The sequence below is a fragment of the Dicentrarchus labrax genome, unplaced genomic scaffold (genome assembly GCF_905237075.1).
Source record: "Dicentrarchus labrax unplaced genomic scaffold, dlabrax2021, whole genome shotgun sequence".
NCBI lineage: Eukaryota > Metazoa > Chordata > Actinopteri > Moronidae > Dicentrarchus > Dicentrarchus labrax.
Genome location: NW_026136710.1, coordinates 19,984,256 through 20,002,355, shown reverse-complemented (window position 1 = coordinate 20,002,355; position 18,100 = coordinate 19,984,256). Strand labels below are relative to the sequence as shown.

At 40.0% G+C, this 18,100-nt stretch overlaps 1 protein-coding gene across 1 annotated transcript; it reads left to right on the top strand.

The window, feature by feature from the left end:
- Positions 1-1,409: 1,409 nt before the first annotated feature.
- On the top strand, positions 1,410-17,746 carry LOC127370518 (MAM domain-containing protein 2). The gene is made up of 15 exons (XM_051412648.1): positions 1,410-1,634; positions 1,754-1,864; positions 5,097-5,386; positions 7,270-7,354; positions 7,526-7,663; positions 8,686-8,957; positions 10,740-10,833; positions 11,666-11,812; positions 13,126-13,245; positions 13,354-13,499; positions 15,115-15,211; positions 15,916-16,077; positions 16,241-16,494; positions 17,219-17,303; positions 17,420-17,746. Exons 1-15 carry the CDS (start codon positions 1,604-1,606, stop codon positions 17,464-17,466), a joined length of 2,079 nt encoding a protein of 692 aa, XP_051268608.1. The 5' UTR covers positions 1,410-1,603; the 3' UTR covers positions 17,467-17,746.
- The last annotated feature ends 354 nt before the right edge of the window (positions 17,747-18,100 follow it).

The window sequence follows — 18,100 nt, the reverse complement described above, 5'->3', positions numbered from 1 at the left end:
CTCTCTGCGGGTTTGTAAAACACAGTTTAGATCATTCATGCATTCAGGCCTCTCCTGAAACAGTGAAGCAACATCATACAACTTCAAGATAGGGTCTTAAAGGATTGTTTTTGTCATGAAATTCAGTACAATACATAAAATATGTTAATAATATGCAGTGTGCTGTAACAGCCTGCACTGGTCTGAAAAGGCTTTCCACCACATTTTCGAGCCTGGTTGCAGGGATTTGCCCCCAGTCTGTGTTTCAATTCCTCCCAAAGGTGTTGGAAGGGGTTGAGGTCAGTGCAGAGCTCTGTGCAGACCTGTGAAGACTAGTCAACCTTTTCCACCATAATGGAAAAAAACACTTCCATTAAGAAGCGTTGAAGTGAGAGGGTAAAAAAAAAAAAAAAAAAAAAAAAGACACTGTATGCTGTAATATTTCCCTTCATTGGAACTAAGAGGTCTAGCCAAAATGAAGAAAAAGCACTCCGTCCACATACTTTTGGCCATATTTTGCACCAAAAAGATTTTGAAAATTGAGAGAAAGTCTGTTCCGGAGTTAATTTGGTGCATTTCCAACACGTTCTCAAACCTAAATGACAAAGGGGGTTTATCAGAGCTTTCCGAAACGACTGCCACTTCTATGGTTGAGGGTTGGTTTAGTTCAGGCAGCTAAAACCACTTGGCTACGGTTGAGAGACTGAGAGAAACCATTGTTTACTGTTGGTAGGAGACCATGTTGTGATTGTATAACCTCTATAAACAAATATCTGCATATGAATGCAGAATCTGTAGGCAAGGGAGAGATTTTGGCATCCATTTGTCACCCAAGTAGTATTGGCAAATCACGTCAGGGCTTTGGTTGCATGCAGGTGTGGAGAAAAGAATTATGTAACGATGTAATTTAGCCTTCTTCAAATTGATCTACATTCATTTGCAGATATCTGTTTATATAGATTAGATTTATGTAGATATAGATTAGATTAGTGTCTTTTATTTTTCTTGCACATTTGGAACGGGAGGGTGAGTCGAAGGAGTAGTAATCTGGAACTAAGATAGATGCCACTAAATCCTACACACTGGTCAGTTGGTTGGACCAAAGGATCATGCCATTGTTTTTCTCATGGGGATACTTCCTTCATTTAACAAACAAAAAGTCACTCCTCCTCTCCCCATTACTCTTTCTATTCCATTCTTTTTCTTCCACAACCACTCTCCAATCTCACTTTGTTCTCCCATCCTCACATCTCTCACATCTTTTTCTCACCAGCCATCACTCGTCTCCTTCTTTCCACTACCTTCCCTTTTTACTCTCTCCCCTGCTCCCTCACTGGCCTCCCAGCAGCTCATCACTCACCTTATTCTCCTCCTCCTCTCCCTCTCAGAACTCTCTCTTTCTCCTCCTCCTTCTCCCTGCTCTGTTGTGCAGACACATACATACTTCCCGGCGGAGAGTCTGCAGTGTGCTGCCAGTCTGTGAGCTGGAGAGACACTCAGACGACACACTCAACAGAAATCTTCTGAGACAAACTTTGGTTGTAACTTCTTTTACTTTTTACCACTGTGGACTTTTGCTTTTCTTATTTCCTCTGAGGGTTGATTATTTTCACAGAAAGCTGCGATGCTTCCACTCTACCTTTTGACTTTTGCTGGTGAGTGCATTTTAACGGTCGTGCCAGTGTTGGTGCATGAGGGCATGTTTCTGTTAATGCCAGTTGCTATGATTCATATTTACCATTCCCTCTCTCTTCTCTCTGCTCTCTATGCACAGCCACCATCCAGGCCCACAACCAGCTGTTGCCAGGCTCCTGCAACTTTGAGTCCAACACCTGCGGATACACGTCAGATGCAGACTTTACGAGGTGGACCCTGCACAAAGATGGTACTGGGAGACTTTAAAAGATGCCACAGAGCATCTTCGGTCCTCTAATTCTTAAATTTTCTTTAGAAAAAATTAGTTTAGAGGCTTGTAGTAAGTGTAGCCTTTATTGTGGCTCTCTTACTAGCAGTTACAGGTTTAGCTGTGATGTTGCAGTTGGTGCTGCCACCGAAGCACACTGGTGAAAAGAAACCCATCTGGTCTGCATTGATTCCTGCATCTCCAAACATCTGGAGTGAGTGAAATAACAGATTTAGGCATTCTCGCTGGGTTGGTACTGCAGCTGATACAGATGAGTGCTGTGCACACCCATATCTGAGTTCTATCAGTGTCTATGTATGTAAAGTGATCAAAGCCAGCAGATGATCGCAGATTAGACGATAGATTTGTATGATTGCCCTGTTGTAGAAATAACACAACTGTTGCTAACCTCTCTCACGTTCTCATTTGCTGTATCTGTACTGAGATTTAATACAAATGGAGACTATTTTGTGTAGATCAAAGTCCATGCACAAAGTGTTGAGAAGGGTGTAGCTGCAGATACATCTGGAGACAGATACCTCATGCTGCACTAGCAGCAGGATCCTGTCATATTAACTGTGACATGAAGTGTGGCTTGATTTAAGAGGTGGAGGTCATGTTGATGTTTCAAAGTACTATATTCTTAAACTATGTAGTATTTGACCCGATACACAATCTGATCTACACAAAAACTTTAAATAAATCTAAGCATTTTTCACCTAACACACCTAAACTTGGCTGGCCAGACACTCTAATGAATGATGCACTAAGTATGGAGTGATTGCAGGTGCTGACAGCATAAATTGGCAGCCATTGGTAAGAGCCAGAAGTGTCAGAACATATCTGAAAGTGACATCAGTAAACTTAAACACCTCTAAACTAATACCAATATCTTAACTAGCTTTAACCTTCTACCTAGTGGTAACTAAAGGAGTGGATACAACCTAGTATGAATATGCATCCCTTCTTCTTCTCTTTTACTTCTTTAAACAAACAGTTCAACCTAATATGCTTATTTGCTTTCTTTCTGAGAGTGAGAAGAGAAGATCGATATCAGTCTCTATGCATTTGCTGTGGAGCTTGAGTCAGGAGGCGATTAACCTAGCTTAGCATAAAGACTGTAAGCGGAGGATAAAGCTAGCCAGACTCTCTTTAAATTTCAAAAACAGAAATGTAAAAACTATTTATGGTTTTGAAGGGAGTTACGTGTTGGAATTATTTCTTGTCAAATAACAGCAGGGTGCAGTGAATTTCCGGACACATGGTGTCAAAGAACAGTTGCCAGCAGAAATTGCAGAATACTGCTTTGAAGTGCTGGGCTGATGTCGATCATCTAGAACTTTTTCCAGCGTGTAACTCCTGTACTGATTAAACAAACAAGTTTTGTAGCTGTTGATAGGTATATTTCTGACATTGGACATAGCCAAGCTTGCTGCCTCCCCCTGTTTTCAGTCTTTATGCTAAGCTAGGCTAATATTATCTTAACTTCAGCTCTGTAACCCACAGACATTGTTATTGACTATTTATTGAATGTTTTAAACAATCATCAGGTATATAAGAGGTGAGAAATAATGACAAAAGTAAACAGAGCTAGCAATGACATCTGCAGACTGCTTAGATTGTATAAGCGGTGACGGTAACTTCATATTTGAGAGGCTGGAACAAGCAAAAAGCTGTTATTTTTACTTGTTAAAAGAGTTAATTGATTACCAAAGTTGGCATCAAATGAATTTGCTGACTGTAGACAAACCACTTGATTGACTGATTGCTTCTGCACAAGTGAGAGGTCTAATCAGAACTCATATTGCATATAACAATCTCTCATCTACACTCATTTGATTGGTGAGGCAGACTTCCTCCTGGTGTGCCAGGGAACTGCTGCTCCAGTAGCTACTGTATCTGCAGCCAGACCCTGTTGGAAAAACTCCTTATTAAGACTTTTTTTCCCCCACCATAATCCTTGCTGGTACTTGTCTGAAAATCACTCTGCTGTTGCAGCCTGTCTTGCTGTCAGTATTCCCTCTGGGATACATCAACTACTTTCTTTTTTCCTGTTTTCATCCCTGTTGCTATTGCCGACGGCTTGTTTAAAAGGTCAGTGTAGCTGGTACGTTAATGGTGGGCTGATTTACTCTCCTCTCAGTCAGTCTCCGTTCCCTTTCTGTGGTTTGTGCAGTGAAGTGAAGTCATGTCAAATATACAAAGCTCTTTTTGTGTATTTTCTTCTTGTCTGAATCCAAAGATGTCATTGACACTGATTCCATCGACACGTCGGTTTCAGTGTGTCCCAAGGTTATGATCGATTAAGTTTCAGTTCAGTCAATTAAATACACACATTTGCAAACAATTGCAGTTTATTGGCAACAAAAGAAGACAAACACCTTGAATTGACCAGATTCAAGGTGGAATGAGCTCAGCCCTGCAGTGAGTGTGTGTTTGGATACATGTGTCTTTGTCAGGATATAGGAGCCCTGGGGCAACAGGGCATTCCACAGGGACAAATAATAAGTGACAGACCAGTGAGGAGAGCTCAGGGGCCCCTGGAGCAGAAAAGATAAGCTAAGAGCTGTTATGGTAGGAGCTGAAGTGGATTTTATGTTATAAAAAGTCAGGGGGTCATCACTCCTGATGTATAATGCCTGATTTGCTTAATTTCAGGTAAAAGTTGCATTAGAAACAGTGTGCATGCTTTAACATGTTTTTCTCCCTTCTATTCTACCTAAGAGAAACTCTTTACCATCAAGTTTCTCTTTTGGGAGTTAGGATAGATACCTAGTACATTTCACACATTTCAACATTTCACACAGGGCTTCATATCCTACAGAAGACCGCTGCTCAAATGTGAACTTTGGTTCACCAGAATATCAGTTTGTAAAGAAATTATGATCAACAGTCATTTAGTGTTTTTAGCAATGTTGCAGCTGGTGTCACTTTATTAGTCAGTCCACCACTTTGTCCAATACTTTGGTAATCGACCAAATACCTGCAAAACTGACATTCCCATCAGCCTCAGCTGTACTCTGTGTTAAATGCTAATTAGCAACTGTTAGCAAGCTAACATGCTACACTGTGATGGTGACCATGGCAAATATTATTTTTGTATCTGTAATGTTTGAGGGCAAGGGACACACAAAGGAATCCCCGAAATTACAATATTCTTTTCTTTTCAACTTCTAAATGTTTTTTCTAAATCCAACGTACCTTTTTGTTTCAGGCCGTTTTGTTGCAGTGGATGCAGTCATGAACTATGACCCGGAGGATGGGATAACTGCAGATGCCGGATCACAGAGAGAGATCACAGGGGTCCTGCTGAGCCCGGCTCTAGAGCAAGGAGAGTGGAGCTGTCTGAGGCTGGTCTACCAGATCACTGAGTCGGGGCGCCTCGAAGTCCGGCAGCGCACAGAGGGAGAGAGCTTTGACAAACCACTGTGGATCAGCCAGGCGCCCTCTGACAGCTGGGTCATCTCAAGCATGGACCTGCAGAACAACACTGAGCCATACAGGGTAAAACACTTTCAATCTTTCTTTGGGATACTAGCTTGAGATAGGTCCAAAGTTCCACTAATGATCCCTGGAGGTTGTTCATTTTATCCCAAATATGAAAGCATTGGATGAAACAAACAGTATGTTGACATTTTAACTATTCTCAGAGCCTAACCAGTGGCACTAATAGTGTAATATTTGTGCTGAGGGTATACTGTACCTCTAGAGGAAAGTTCATTCACTGTTCCAAAATGTATTTTTTCTGAAAGCACAGAACTTCAAGATGGACCAAAAAGGTGCACTGCACTAATTAACTAATTATTTACTATTTTTAGAATTTAATCAAAGATTACAAGTGGACTGTGTCGCAGCACTGAGTACTTGTGCTTTCCATCCCTCTTCAGTTAAAAAAAAAAACAGCAGATGTGCAGAAAACATGTCATGCTGGTGCTGAAATTAGGAAATATATAGGTTGACATTATACATGCAGGCCCAAATTGAGGCCAATATGAAGTGTGTGGAGAAACACACACAGCTACACCCACACACATTATCTAAACACTGTGTGGGAATAGTACAGCACATGTTTATATTATATGTAGAGGCTCTGACAGGGTTGTGACCTGTATGATGGTAAGTTGGGTCTGTGCAATGGGTGGGCCCCTCAGCACATAAACATATTTCAGTGCAGACCTAGGTGGACAAATGAATATGACAAAGGTTTAAATTTCACACTGACCGATAAAATGTTCTGCTTTTTACTCTCACTGAACCCGAACCCACCAACTTATTCTCATGGCTGTAATTTCTTAAGAAAATAACAGCTCTGTTTTCCAAATTTCAAATGACTGTCATGAACAGCTTACAAACACTTTAATCACTTTAGAAGAGAAGATCTACACCAATCTCACATTGGTGTGTTAAATATGGGGCTGGAGTCAGGATGCGGTTAGGTTAGCTTAGCTTAGCAAAAAAGTCTGGAGGCACTTTTACATTTTTGTTGGTGTATGGGTGAAACAAACCAGATTCAGTATGTTAATTATCTAGCTTTAGTAGTGTTGGTAGAGCACATTTTTCCCTTTACAGAGAACCAGGCTAGCTGCTTCCTTCTGTTTCCAGCCTTCATGCTAATTAAGCTAACCACGTCCTGACTCTAGCACTGTATTTAACACGCAGGCATGAAAGATATCAATATCAACAACTCTTGTAAAGAAAGCAAATAAGCATATTTTCCAAAATGTAGAACTGTTCCTTTAACAATGAAAAGGAAAAGCTACTGAATGGAAAATAGCCAACTGAATCTGGTATGAAGCATCTCTTCTCATTGCTTGAGATTGATGTGTAGCCCTTTGCCTATATCTAAATGGTAAAATAAAGAACGGAGTCTAAAGCCGCTTTCTAATGTGACATTTTGCCACTCACTTTTACAAACCCACAGAGAATTATTAACATATTTGATCAGCTTATAGTTTTGGTTTTACTTTACTTTACCTGCCTAGCACTAAACAAGAGACAAAGTTAGCGGGTAACTTTAGCCAGAGGAGAAAGTGGAACATCTAAAGGCTAAAGAGCCAGAGTTGGTGGTGGAGACCAAACCAGAGCAAAAGGAGAGTGAATATTAGACTTATTCATCTAAATCTGTTCCCACACACACAGACACACACACACACACAACCTCATGCTTTAACAAGTGTGTTTCTTCTCCGTCTTCCTATGTGCTCTGTAAGTAACTTTAAAGTAAACCTGCTGCTCACCAGAGCTTTGAATGTAATTTAGTTTTCTCTGGGTTTAATGTGTGCACTCTCCCCGACCTTCCATACGTCGGCTCACCTCCTATGATATCATTCTTGTGTCACTCCATATCACTGGTTGCAGGGTATTACTGAACATGTGTTGTTGATTAGATTGTCATCGAAGGTAAACCTGGACAGAGCGCTGGGAGCAGTGTGGCCATCTTTGAGATCCACATAACCCCCGGATACTGCCTGGGTCAGTTACTTCACACCACCACACACGTATTTCTTTAAACAAAAAGAAAAACATTATTCACACACATATTGTACGTTCCTTATTCTGACAGACACACATGAACATATCTGGTACATTATCAAGTTAAAAGCCTTCTGCCTGCCTGCTGATTTCTCGTTTTTCTGTGTGCAGAGTGTGATTTTGAGGAGTCTCACCTGTGTGGATATAGTAACCAGTGGAACGCCAATGTAAACTGGTATGTTGGAGGAGGCGGGGTCCAGCTCCTAAATAACAACATACCAAATGACCACACCTACAACAACAAGACAGGTGAGTGAGATGTACATGATATTCATACAAAGGTACTGGACAGATTTGGATGAAATGAGCAGGTGAATGGTATTTAAAGAAAATTCTATTATTTATACATTTCTCTACATTTTTACATTTTTTATAGTTTTGGCCATAATTTCTGTTAGTTATAATAACAGTGACACCCCACCTTAAAATATAAATCTCAATATTTTTCGTTTTGTCAACAAATCCCATTAAAAGACCAGTCCAAAAGAAGACCAAGAGAACAGCTGGGCACAGCAGTTTTTGGCAAACATCACTCCAACGGGACATTTGTCGGGACTATTTTCAGGGGTGGATTAATACAAATTTGGTGTTCTAGTGTTTACTGCAGCAGGACGGTATATGTTGAACTGAATCAAAATAAACTACAGTGTGTGTGTTCATGGTTATGAAAGAAAATGTCACCCGGTGCAACAGTGTGGCTCACTGATGTGTTTTTAATGGAAGAAGAGGATATATCAGGCTTTAAGCACACACAATACTTAGGATCAATGCATTATTGGTTTTGGTCCTGTCATGGGATTTTTTGACAATAAAAAAACATATAGAATAACATCAGCCTTTAATATGTTGAGGATGTGGCACCCCTGTCATATAACTGTTAGTGCCACCTATAGGAGGTAAAAAGCCGCCCTGATGGAAGCAAATTAAACTCACAGAGGAAAAATTCCACTATAATGACCTGTGTTTCCTTCATCCACCTACAAAAATCTATGAACATCTCTTTTGTCTTGGACGCGTTCAGTTGAAGAAAAGGCTGATCAATTGTTGTTTAAACAATATTTAAATTTGTAGTTAGGACGTGTTTCAGAATGATGTTTCAATGTTGTTAAAACAACATATATGTAACCATATTTTGCTAAATTTTAATGATCTGTAAATCACCATACCAATGCTTAATGTGTGTGAGTAAATTCTGAAACTGTCAAGTCTCAAGTCAAGGTCACTGGGACACCGCATTTCACAACCTGACTCATATTTAAACTCCCGCTCAGGCCACTTGATGTACGTGGACTCTGTCTACGCGAAGACTTTTAAAGAAGTGGCCAAGCTGGTGTCACCCATGACGACGGTCCCGATGTCCGGCTGCCTGAGTTTTCAGTACCAGCGAAGTGAGGAGAGAGGAAACCTGTTCTCAGTCTTCACCAGGGACCAGCTGGGTCAATACCAGGAGCTGTGGAGGGCGGGGACAGAAAACCAGAGCGACTGGACTCTTGGAGAATGGATACCTGTGCAGGTGGACATGAAAGCACCATACTCTGTGCAGGTCAGTATGAACATGTCATTGTTAAGCTGTATGTGACTTTTACTAAACAGATATACCCCAAATGCAACAATGGGCGCAGTGGGTAGAGCTGGCGACCCATGTACTGAGGCTGAGTCCTTGCTGCAGCGGCCCAGGGTTCGAATCCGACCTGCGGCCCTTTGCTGCGTGTCATCCCCTCTCTCTCTCTGCCCCGCTTTCCTGTCAGTCTTCAGCTGTCACTATAATAAAGGCAATAAAAGTCTAAAAAAATATACTTAAAAAAACAACAAAAAAAAACCAATGGAAATAAAAGTGCAGTAGAAGAGCCAATCAATCAAAGGCACATGAGAACAGCAGGTTTCTTTTATTTAGATTTTTAAGTGGCTGGGGTTGGGGCACATTTGAGATAATTCAGTGGTTGGTTCCATATGTGTGCAGCATAGTAGCTAAAAGCAGCTTAACACTGTTTTGTTCTGCTGGGTTTATATTCTTTGAGGAGATCGTTAAGTATTTGGTCCAGGATCATTAGCAGCAGCTCTTTAAAATCTAGTTCTATAAATAACTGGTACCCAGAATAAAGATTTAAGAAGAGGAGAAATGTGCTCAGTTCTCTTGGTTCTCCTTAGAACTCTGGCCGCAGTGCTCTGAATGAGCTGGGGTTGTCTGAATGTCTTTTTGGGGCAGGCAAGAGACAATAGTCCACCCTGCTGGAAATTAAGGCATGAATGAGTTTGTCTCGATCTTGTCTTGACACAAGACATCTAATTCTTGATTTCTAACTTGGATTTCTTGTCTTTATAACTCTGGAATCAAGCTCAGCAATAACTTTAATTATTTCCTCCTGGTTGACAATGATCTCCATCTTGTCTTTATGTAATTGAAGAAAATATTATTTACTGGCTGCAAGATAGAGTGAGTCTAAGGGACCATAGACACTTGGTGGAAGAGGTAAATAAATCTCAGCGTCATCTGCAAAACTGTGATTAAAGGGAGATTATATAACTTTTGAAGGAAGAAATAACACATTCTTTGTCTTACAAATGAAAAGTTGAATTAATAAGAAATAAAATGCATGCTTGCTCAGTCCAATACCCTCAGGGGTTTTGCTGCTACAGTCTCACTTGGTCTGGTATGACCAGCAGTCAGTGGTGGGTAATGTTAATAGATTTAACATAACAAATTAACTTTACCAACTCTTCTGTACTTGTGCTACTGTTACTCTACATTTTAGCTCTTTTAGATCACCTACTGGTTACATCTTTAAAGCAACTGACTCAAGAGAACCTTGGGACATTTAGGGAAATTCAATCTGCCATTATCCTAATTGTGTAAAAATAACACAGTCCTGCTTTTTTTTTTTTTTTGTTATTATGCAATATATTATTGTTATTATTACTGATGAATTAACTTATATACCTACTGTATATCCATATACTGCTGAAGTATAAGAGTTTAAACTGTAGAAAATAATCATATTTCATGACTTTATAATACTTCACAGGTAAAGCTTCTACAAAGTAACCACTAACTACAGACATCACAGTAAAATTAATTTACTCCTGAAATATAACAATGGAGTTAAAGTAAAAATTAATTCAGTTTTGCCTTTGAACCTACAGTACTTAGTTCAGTTTCTGTAAAATGAATAAAGAATTGTTAGTGCCAGTACCTCAAAACTGTACTTAAGTTGTGCATACATTTACTTCTGTGTGAGGGTATGCAGCTGCATGCACATAATTGCATGCAGCTGCATACCGCATTGCTCATGAGGGTCTGTCTCCATGTGTCTGTCTGCCTTGCCAGGTGGTCTTTGAAGTGTCCTTTAACAGTCCCAGAGGCGGACGCGTTGCAGTTGACGACATTTCCTTTTCTCCAGAGTTCTGCAGTACAGACACTGGTGAGCTGCAGCCTGTTAATTCATAACAGGCTCATTTTAATGTCACCATTATAAAAGTCCTATTTATGTTATGATTCTTTCTGGGTGAACATCCTAAACATCAGCAGCCTGTTGCACAAGCTGTGTTTAAGTTCAAACGTAGCCTAGTTATAACATAAATTATTACTAAGTTGTGATTTATGCAATACTAAAAATAAAAGTGGTTGCACCACAAGTAACAACTTAATAGTTACACATGCCCCTGAGGTAGTGTAAATCATAAAATCAAAAAAATTTAATTTATGGTATGATATTTAAATATGGATCTAGCTTAATGTGCTATGAAGTGGCTAATGCCAGCCAGAAAGCACCGTTACCATGACGAAGGAACAAAATCTTTGATCACTGATTGGTCACTTGCCTTAGTTAAATTATGCCTAAAGTAATCATGGTGCAACCACTTTAAGGAGCTGATTTAGTTACAAACTAACTAGTAGGTACTAAGTGTCTAGTGTCGACTTTACACCATAACTTATGGTAGAACTTATTAATAGCTTAAAGCCCTATTAGCAGCCCAGATAACTGCAATAGCCATGAGATTTTTAAGTTTGTCCTAAAGGTGGAAGACTAGAGTTTGGACCATGGGGTCAACCAAAAGGTTTCATCCTAAGCATGAACATGCTCCCTAAATTGTATAGCCATGTAGCTTTTAGATTTTTCTTTAGATTTCCTCTGTTCAGTTGAAATATTGACCTGACTATGGCGCTAGAGGAAAAGTCCAGAGTTGTAAAAATGTATCACTAAAACCAGAGACACAAAAATGTCATGTCGATTCCATACATTTGTCCCACAGAGCCGACCTTTGACCCCTCCATCGCCAACTGTGACTTTGAGTCAGGTCTGTGCCGCTACAGTGAGGACAAGCTGACGGGGTCATCGTGGAGGAGAGTATCTGTGAAGCCCAACATATTTAGGAATGGAGACCACACCACAGGGGCAGGTGGGATAAAACAACTGATATATATATAACATTTAAAGCTGCATTAAAGGGCAACTCCACCAATATTACATATCAAAGTCTGTTGGGAGCTGAGAGTAGGCTACTGCATATGTGAAAAAAGTTGAAGAAAGCGTTGTGGCTCTAGAGGGAGCTGTATGAAGTCTGATAAATGTCCTCAAGTGAGTTCTGTAAGCTCGAAGTTTTTTTTTTTTTACTTGCATAAAACACCAAAATCTGTACAGTCGAGTGAATCAAGTCGAATTGCATTGTGGGTAAGGCAGGTGTCAGGTTTTGACAGTGAGACAACAATATCTCTGGTTCTGCTTCACTGATTTTAATCAGTTTTTTAAAAACTTTCCATTGTAATTATTGTATAGGAGTTAACCAATATTTCTGATTATCGTTGGGTCAAATGACTGTGGGGGACAGTTGTAGTGCCAAAATCATGGAAAATAATGTGATGAATATGCAGCTCTATTGAGCATTTTAGCCTCTTTTAGCTTATTGTTTTGGTTGTACACCACATTTACTCGCTGGTTCAGTAGGAAGCTGCTTTCAGAAAAAAAGTTCTAAAAACCCTCCGTACACCAATTGCTCAGCGCTCTTTGAGGCTGTACTTGCACTGAACTAAATGCCAGAGATGTGGAATCGAGCCAGACTTGAGTCACAAATTTGATGAGTTTAGAATCAACCCAACAAAATCAAAAGACATGCAACTTGACTCTAACTCGTGACTTCACTTGGTCTCGAGTATTTTGACTTGAAAATAGTTTGCACCGTTCCCCAAGGCCAAAGAGTAAATTGTATGTCATTTAAAAAGTGTGCCATGACTACAAACTGCAGCTGGACAAAGCTAGGGACTAGCTGGTGAACAGAGCAGAGCATTTTCGCAGCCAGATATTTTTGGTGGTAGCAGCAAACAGAGCTGAATATTCAGGTGGGCACAATGACAACTCCAAATGGATGATAATGTTACTGCATATCTGCTGGGTGTGTAATTTTTTTCCTAACACATTCGCCATTACAATTTAACAAGCCAAAACAAGTGATTTTGTCATGGCTGTGTATCTGTCAGCTTGTTTAGATTTTTTTTCGTGTGGCCCACAATCAGTTCACGTAGCTTTAAAAACAGTGAAACCTTTAGATGAGGATGTGGTACTGGAGAACAACGCAGGATTTGAGACAGAAAAACGTTGAAAACCGTTCAAATCAAGATCAATGCCAGGTGCGAGGGGTGATGGGAACATCATGGAAAACAGATTCAGAGGAAGAGAGAGTTTTGCGAGAAAATAAATGCTGTCTTCTCCTTCCAGGATCTTTCCTGTTGACTCACTCCCGGCTGGGCCCACGCTACAATTACTTCAGCTACCTGAATGGACCATATCTGCCTGGGAACATGAAGTACTGCCTGAGATTTTTCTTCTCTATGAGGGGTGAGTGGCATCCAAACACTCTCTGGATATGTGGTGTTGTTTGTGTGAATCCCGTGCTGTGATTTATTTGACTGACTCACAAACCCGAAATAACTCTGGCAACTGCAGGTTTCAACCAGACGGACCGGGCTCTGGCAGTGTATCTGGAGAATAGGCAGAATCTAAACCGGGAGAAGATCTGGACTCAGGGGGAGAAGTCCAGAGGAATTTGGATTGCAACAGACGTCACCTTCCAAACGACAGAGCATGCCAGGGTTAGAAGAAAGAAACAAAGAGGAAAGAAAGAAAGCAGAAAGGAGGGGATGGCGGAACAAAGGAATAAACAAACAAATTAATGACTGAATTAATAAAAAAAGAAAGAAAGAGAGTAAGAAAGAAAGAGAGAAAGAAATCCATGAATACATGCAGGATGAAAGGAAGGAGGAGGGGGAGGAATAAAGAAAAATGAAGGAGGAAGGAAATGACAAAAAAAATGTATGAAAGAGTAGAAAAAATAAAGACAGAAGAAAGGAAGCAAGAAATGAATAAATGATCAAGAAAGAAAGAGGGAGAGAAGCATGAAACTTGCAAATCAAGGAACAAATAAATGAAATAATACTGGAACGAAGGAGATAGCAAAGATTAAAGCTGCAGTACGTAACTTATAAAAATAACTCATAAATAACTTAAGTTACATTTGCTGAACCGTTCACTTTATCCTTACAATAGTACATGAGCCAGATAATCTTTGAAAAAATGGTTTGTCTGGCTCCTCCCAGTGCTCCTAATGGTATTTGCAAAAATCCACCAGGCCCAAATGAAAACAACCAATCATAGCCAAGAAAAATGCTTTTGGACCTTCAGATTATCTCATGTATTACTGTTAGAATATATTGAAAGTTTCAGAGAATGTGACAAAATTGATTTTAATAAAAACTACTACTGCTACTTACTGCAGCTTTAAAGGAAATAAATGAACAAAGATAAAGAAAAGCAAATGAATGATGAAGCCGCTCTGTGATGATAGTGCTGAGCTTAATGCTAACATTAGCACGATAACATGCTGATGTATAGCATGTATCATGTTCACCATGTTAGTTGAGCGTGCATTTTCACAACATAGCTAAAATAGCACAAAGTATAAACCAAAGTATTGGACTAATTGAAATTTTCATCACCAAAGTTATTACAATTTGTCCCAGGAACACTAAAAACATAAACCTGCTGGTGGCGCTGGAGGGAAAGTCCAGAAGGGCATATTTCAGTCTGAAACAAAGTGGTCAACGGACCGACTGTTACTATTGCTACACCACTGGCCTGGCCAATAAAAAGGAAAACAACTATTTCCAAAGAACTTTCTAAGGAACCACTTAAGGAACAAACACTAAAAACTCAAATAAACAAAGAGATTAATGGAAAAAAAACCAAACGAAGGAAAGAATGCAGGACAGATAAACAAACAGGATGACATAACGAGAAAAGAAACTAATCATTAGTAGTTTAATAGAAAGCTTCATTTTCTGTTCTGATCTGTGGTTTCTTTTATTTACTCAGCTGTTAGAGGACACAGTATCATCATCATGTGCTTTGTGTGATGAGAATTAATGCATCTGGGTGCCAAAGAGCTCAAAGGCTTTCCCAACACTCACCTTTTGTTCCTCACTTCACATACTGAGCCGTTTTAAAACCCTCACAGTTTGATTGATGATTTCCTTTCTTCCTCACGTGGGATTTCAGAATCTCACACAAACATCAGAGCAGAAAGTGAGCAACAGCTACAGCAAAGTCCTTGTTTTTTTATTCTATTCAGGGCTGATCAGTAAATGATTAATGGCTGTAGTGTGTGGGATGGTGAAGCTGATGCTCACTCTTCTCACCTTTGCTCTTCAGGTGATTTTCATCAGCACCTGCAATGGCTTCTGGGACTGCGGCTCTGTGGCTTTGGATGACATCAGCTTGAGCCTCGGAGACTGTGAACTGACAGCAGGTAAAAATTGTACAGTATGTACCCACATGTTGCAGCCAGATTGTAGATCTAACTAAATCCAGTCTGGGAATTAAGGCTGGATTGTTAACTGGGCAACTGATCTGGGGTCCCATGACTGCCACGGGCCCCAAAAGTTTGAGGTAAATCCCACTGCATGTATTAACTACTGATTAATCCCTGATTTATAAGGAAATATAGTATCAACTACAGACAATTTTGACTTATTTTTGAATTTTTAATATTTTTATACTGTATAAATTAAACCAGCAGGTGGGGGGTTAGTAGGGGCCCAATAGTACAGGGTCCTCCCTAATAAAGGAATCAAGGACCTGGGCAAAATCTATCTCCTATCTCCTCTTTGTGAAACTTTTAACTCCATATTTGCTTGTTTGGGGCCATTAGGTCAGCCATGGGTTTCAGAGATGCTGTTAAGCACTATTTGTAGAGAAAGGAAGACAAACTCATGTGACATTCGCCAGCTAAACTCCACACTTTGATAATTTCTTACTGGCAAAGTGCCTAGAGTACCTGAGATTCATTTTGAAAATAGACATAAATGAAAGGACCAATGTGTAGGAATTCATTGGATCAGATTCAAGTTAGATTTAGAGTCCAGAGAGATGCAGCTGAAAATGGTTTGTTGATAGTTGTGTTTGAGCGTTGAGGGTTACCAACAGAAAGCCTTGTTCGTTTTCCTGTTGTAGGGTCGTCGTCGTTGTCGTCTCTCCCGGGACACTGTGACTTTGAAGCCGGCCTGTGCGGTTACACTCAGGACAAGCAACAGGACGATGCTGACTGGGAATGGAGGAGAGGACCCACCCCAACCTCGTACACGGGGCCAAGAGGAGACCACACCACGGGACTCGGTAAGGGCCCCCTGCTTCAACTCTCCTCCACAATAACCTGCTTACATGTCTTAATGCAGACAGTACACAGGCATGCTCAACAAGAGAAAAAGTGTTTATTCTATAGGACAAAAATACACACAAACGCTTCCGGTACTGCTCACACAGCACGATTGATTGACAGGATACTACCTGCACATGGAGGCGTCGCCCATGCTGCCCGGTCAGAGAATCCGACTGCTGTCCCGCCCTCTGAGGGGCTCCAGGGGGCCTCAGTGTCTGCGCTTCTTCTACCACATGTACGGCTCAGGCACGGGCCAGCTCAGCGTTCACCTCGACAAGGACGGAGAGGATATGTTGCTGTGGCAACAAAGCGGCGAGCAGAGCATCGCCTGGCTGCGGGCCACAGTGGAGTACCAGTGTGACAGCCAGCATCAGGCAAGACTGCAAGAAAATGTCTCCTGATTGTTTTATATTAAAAGCCTGAGTGCTGGACGTGGGCGACTATGACAGAAACGTAATCATGGCCACTAGCTTTTTTTTTAAAAGAATAACTGCAATTAATGATTATTTTCACTAGAGATTAGCCTATTTTATTATTTTTTTATTGTATTTGGTCTATAAAATGTCAGAAAATTTTGAAAAAATGTCCATTACAAATTCCCAGAGCCAAAGGTCAAATATTTTTTAATATAATAATAATAATATAATACAACTCCAAAACCCAAAAATATTCATTTAAAAATGATTAAACAATTTTACATATTTACTCATAATAGTAGGCCACAGTACTGTACTGGAGTATGAATGTTATACTTCTGCTCCACTACTTTTCAGATGGAAATATTGTACTTTATAATAATATTTTACATTAAAAAAACATGTGATAAGACTATAAAATACACTTATTATATATTAATAAATGATAAATTAATTATATATTATTAAAGATTAAAGCAGTGGTTCTCAACCTTTTCAGCTTGTGACACAATTTTAAAAAATGTGTCTTGTTGGAGCCACTTTTGGCCCAACAGTTAAAATGATCCAATATTCCCCCAAAAAGATTGGAGAAAAGTGGCACTAGTAAGCTAACAACCGAATGATGTCATATATAGTAATACAAATCTTCTTATTATTGTCTCTCTCTGTGTCTCTGTTCCAGATTGTGTTTGAAGCGATCAGGGGTTCATCAGTGAGGAGTGACATTGCCATTGATGACATTGCCTTGGAAGGCGGTCCTTGCCCAGGTAAACAATCTATTTAGTTATATATACAGCTAAAGTTTAACATCCGAGAACGCACATGGGAATTACCTGAATGTCTGTAATAGCAGCTTCCTGACTCTTCTCTGACCCCCCCGCAGAAATGAAGATCAAAGCCACCGCGGGAACCTCCAACGAGATCGAGTAGGAGGCGAGAGGAGAGCAGCTGTGTAGGATGCATGAACCCCTCCTTATTTTGCACATTACTCCTGACTCCTACGTGTCAATCTGAACATGTAGGGATGTGGGTAAAAGGAAACTTCTCACGTAGTTCTGTTTTCATGGAGCAACACATATCAGTTGTGTCATAGTCAGCATTTCTCTCTGCACTGTAGCCACAGAGAGTGTGTTAAACTGTGTTTTTCTTCACATTTATATGCATTAGATTAATGCTCATTGCTCAAATAAAGCGAGAAGATTATTCAACAGTATTTTTTCCTTTCATTGGTAACTGCTGAGTCCGGTGCTTGCTTTTACTGTCACCTATAAGGAATATAGCTTAGCATGATCTTAGCAGGAAGGATGTCATCATTTTTGTATCATAACTCATAACAGTGAAAGAGAACATTATAATAACAATGAAAACTCACCACTAAGCTGCAGTTATTGTATGCAGGTGTTTTAAAGCCTACAGAGGGAAGATGTAACTACAATCCCCATGTGTTTTGGCTGTGCCTGAAAAGGAAAAAAAGATTCCTTCTCAACCATTACACAAGCAGTCAAGCATTGATGAAATATTAAACAAAAAGTTTTTTGTAAAAAGAAAAAACTAAAACTCTTTT

Excerpts from the sequence above, each read along its gene's own strand:
- LOC127370518 (XM_051412648.1), top strand. The coding sequence starts at position 1,604 with ATGCTTCCACTCTACCTTTTGACTTTTGCTG. Across the intron at positions 1,635-1,753 it reads CTACCTTTTGACTTTTGCTG|CCACCATCCAGGCCCACAAC; the intron begins GTGAGTGCATTT and ends CTCTATGCACAG. Across the intron at positions 13,500-15,114 it reads AAACGACAGAGCATGCCAGG|GTGATTTTCATCAGCACCTG; the intron begins GTTAGAAGAAAG and ends TTTGCTCTTCAG.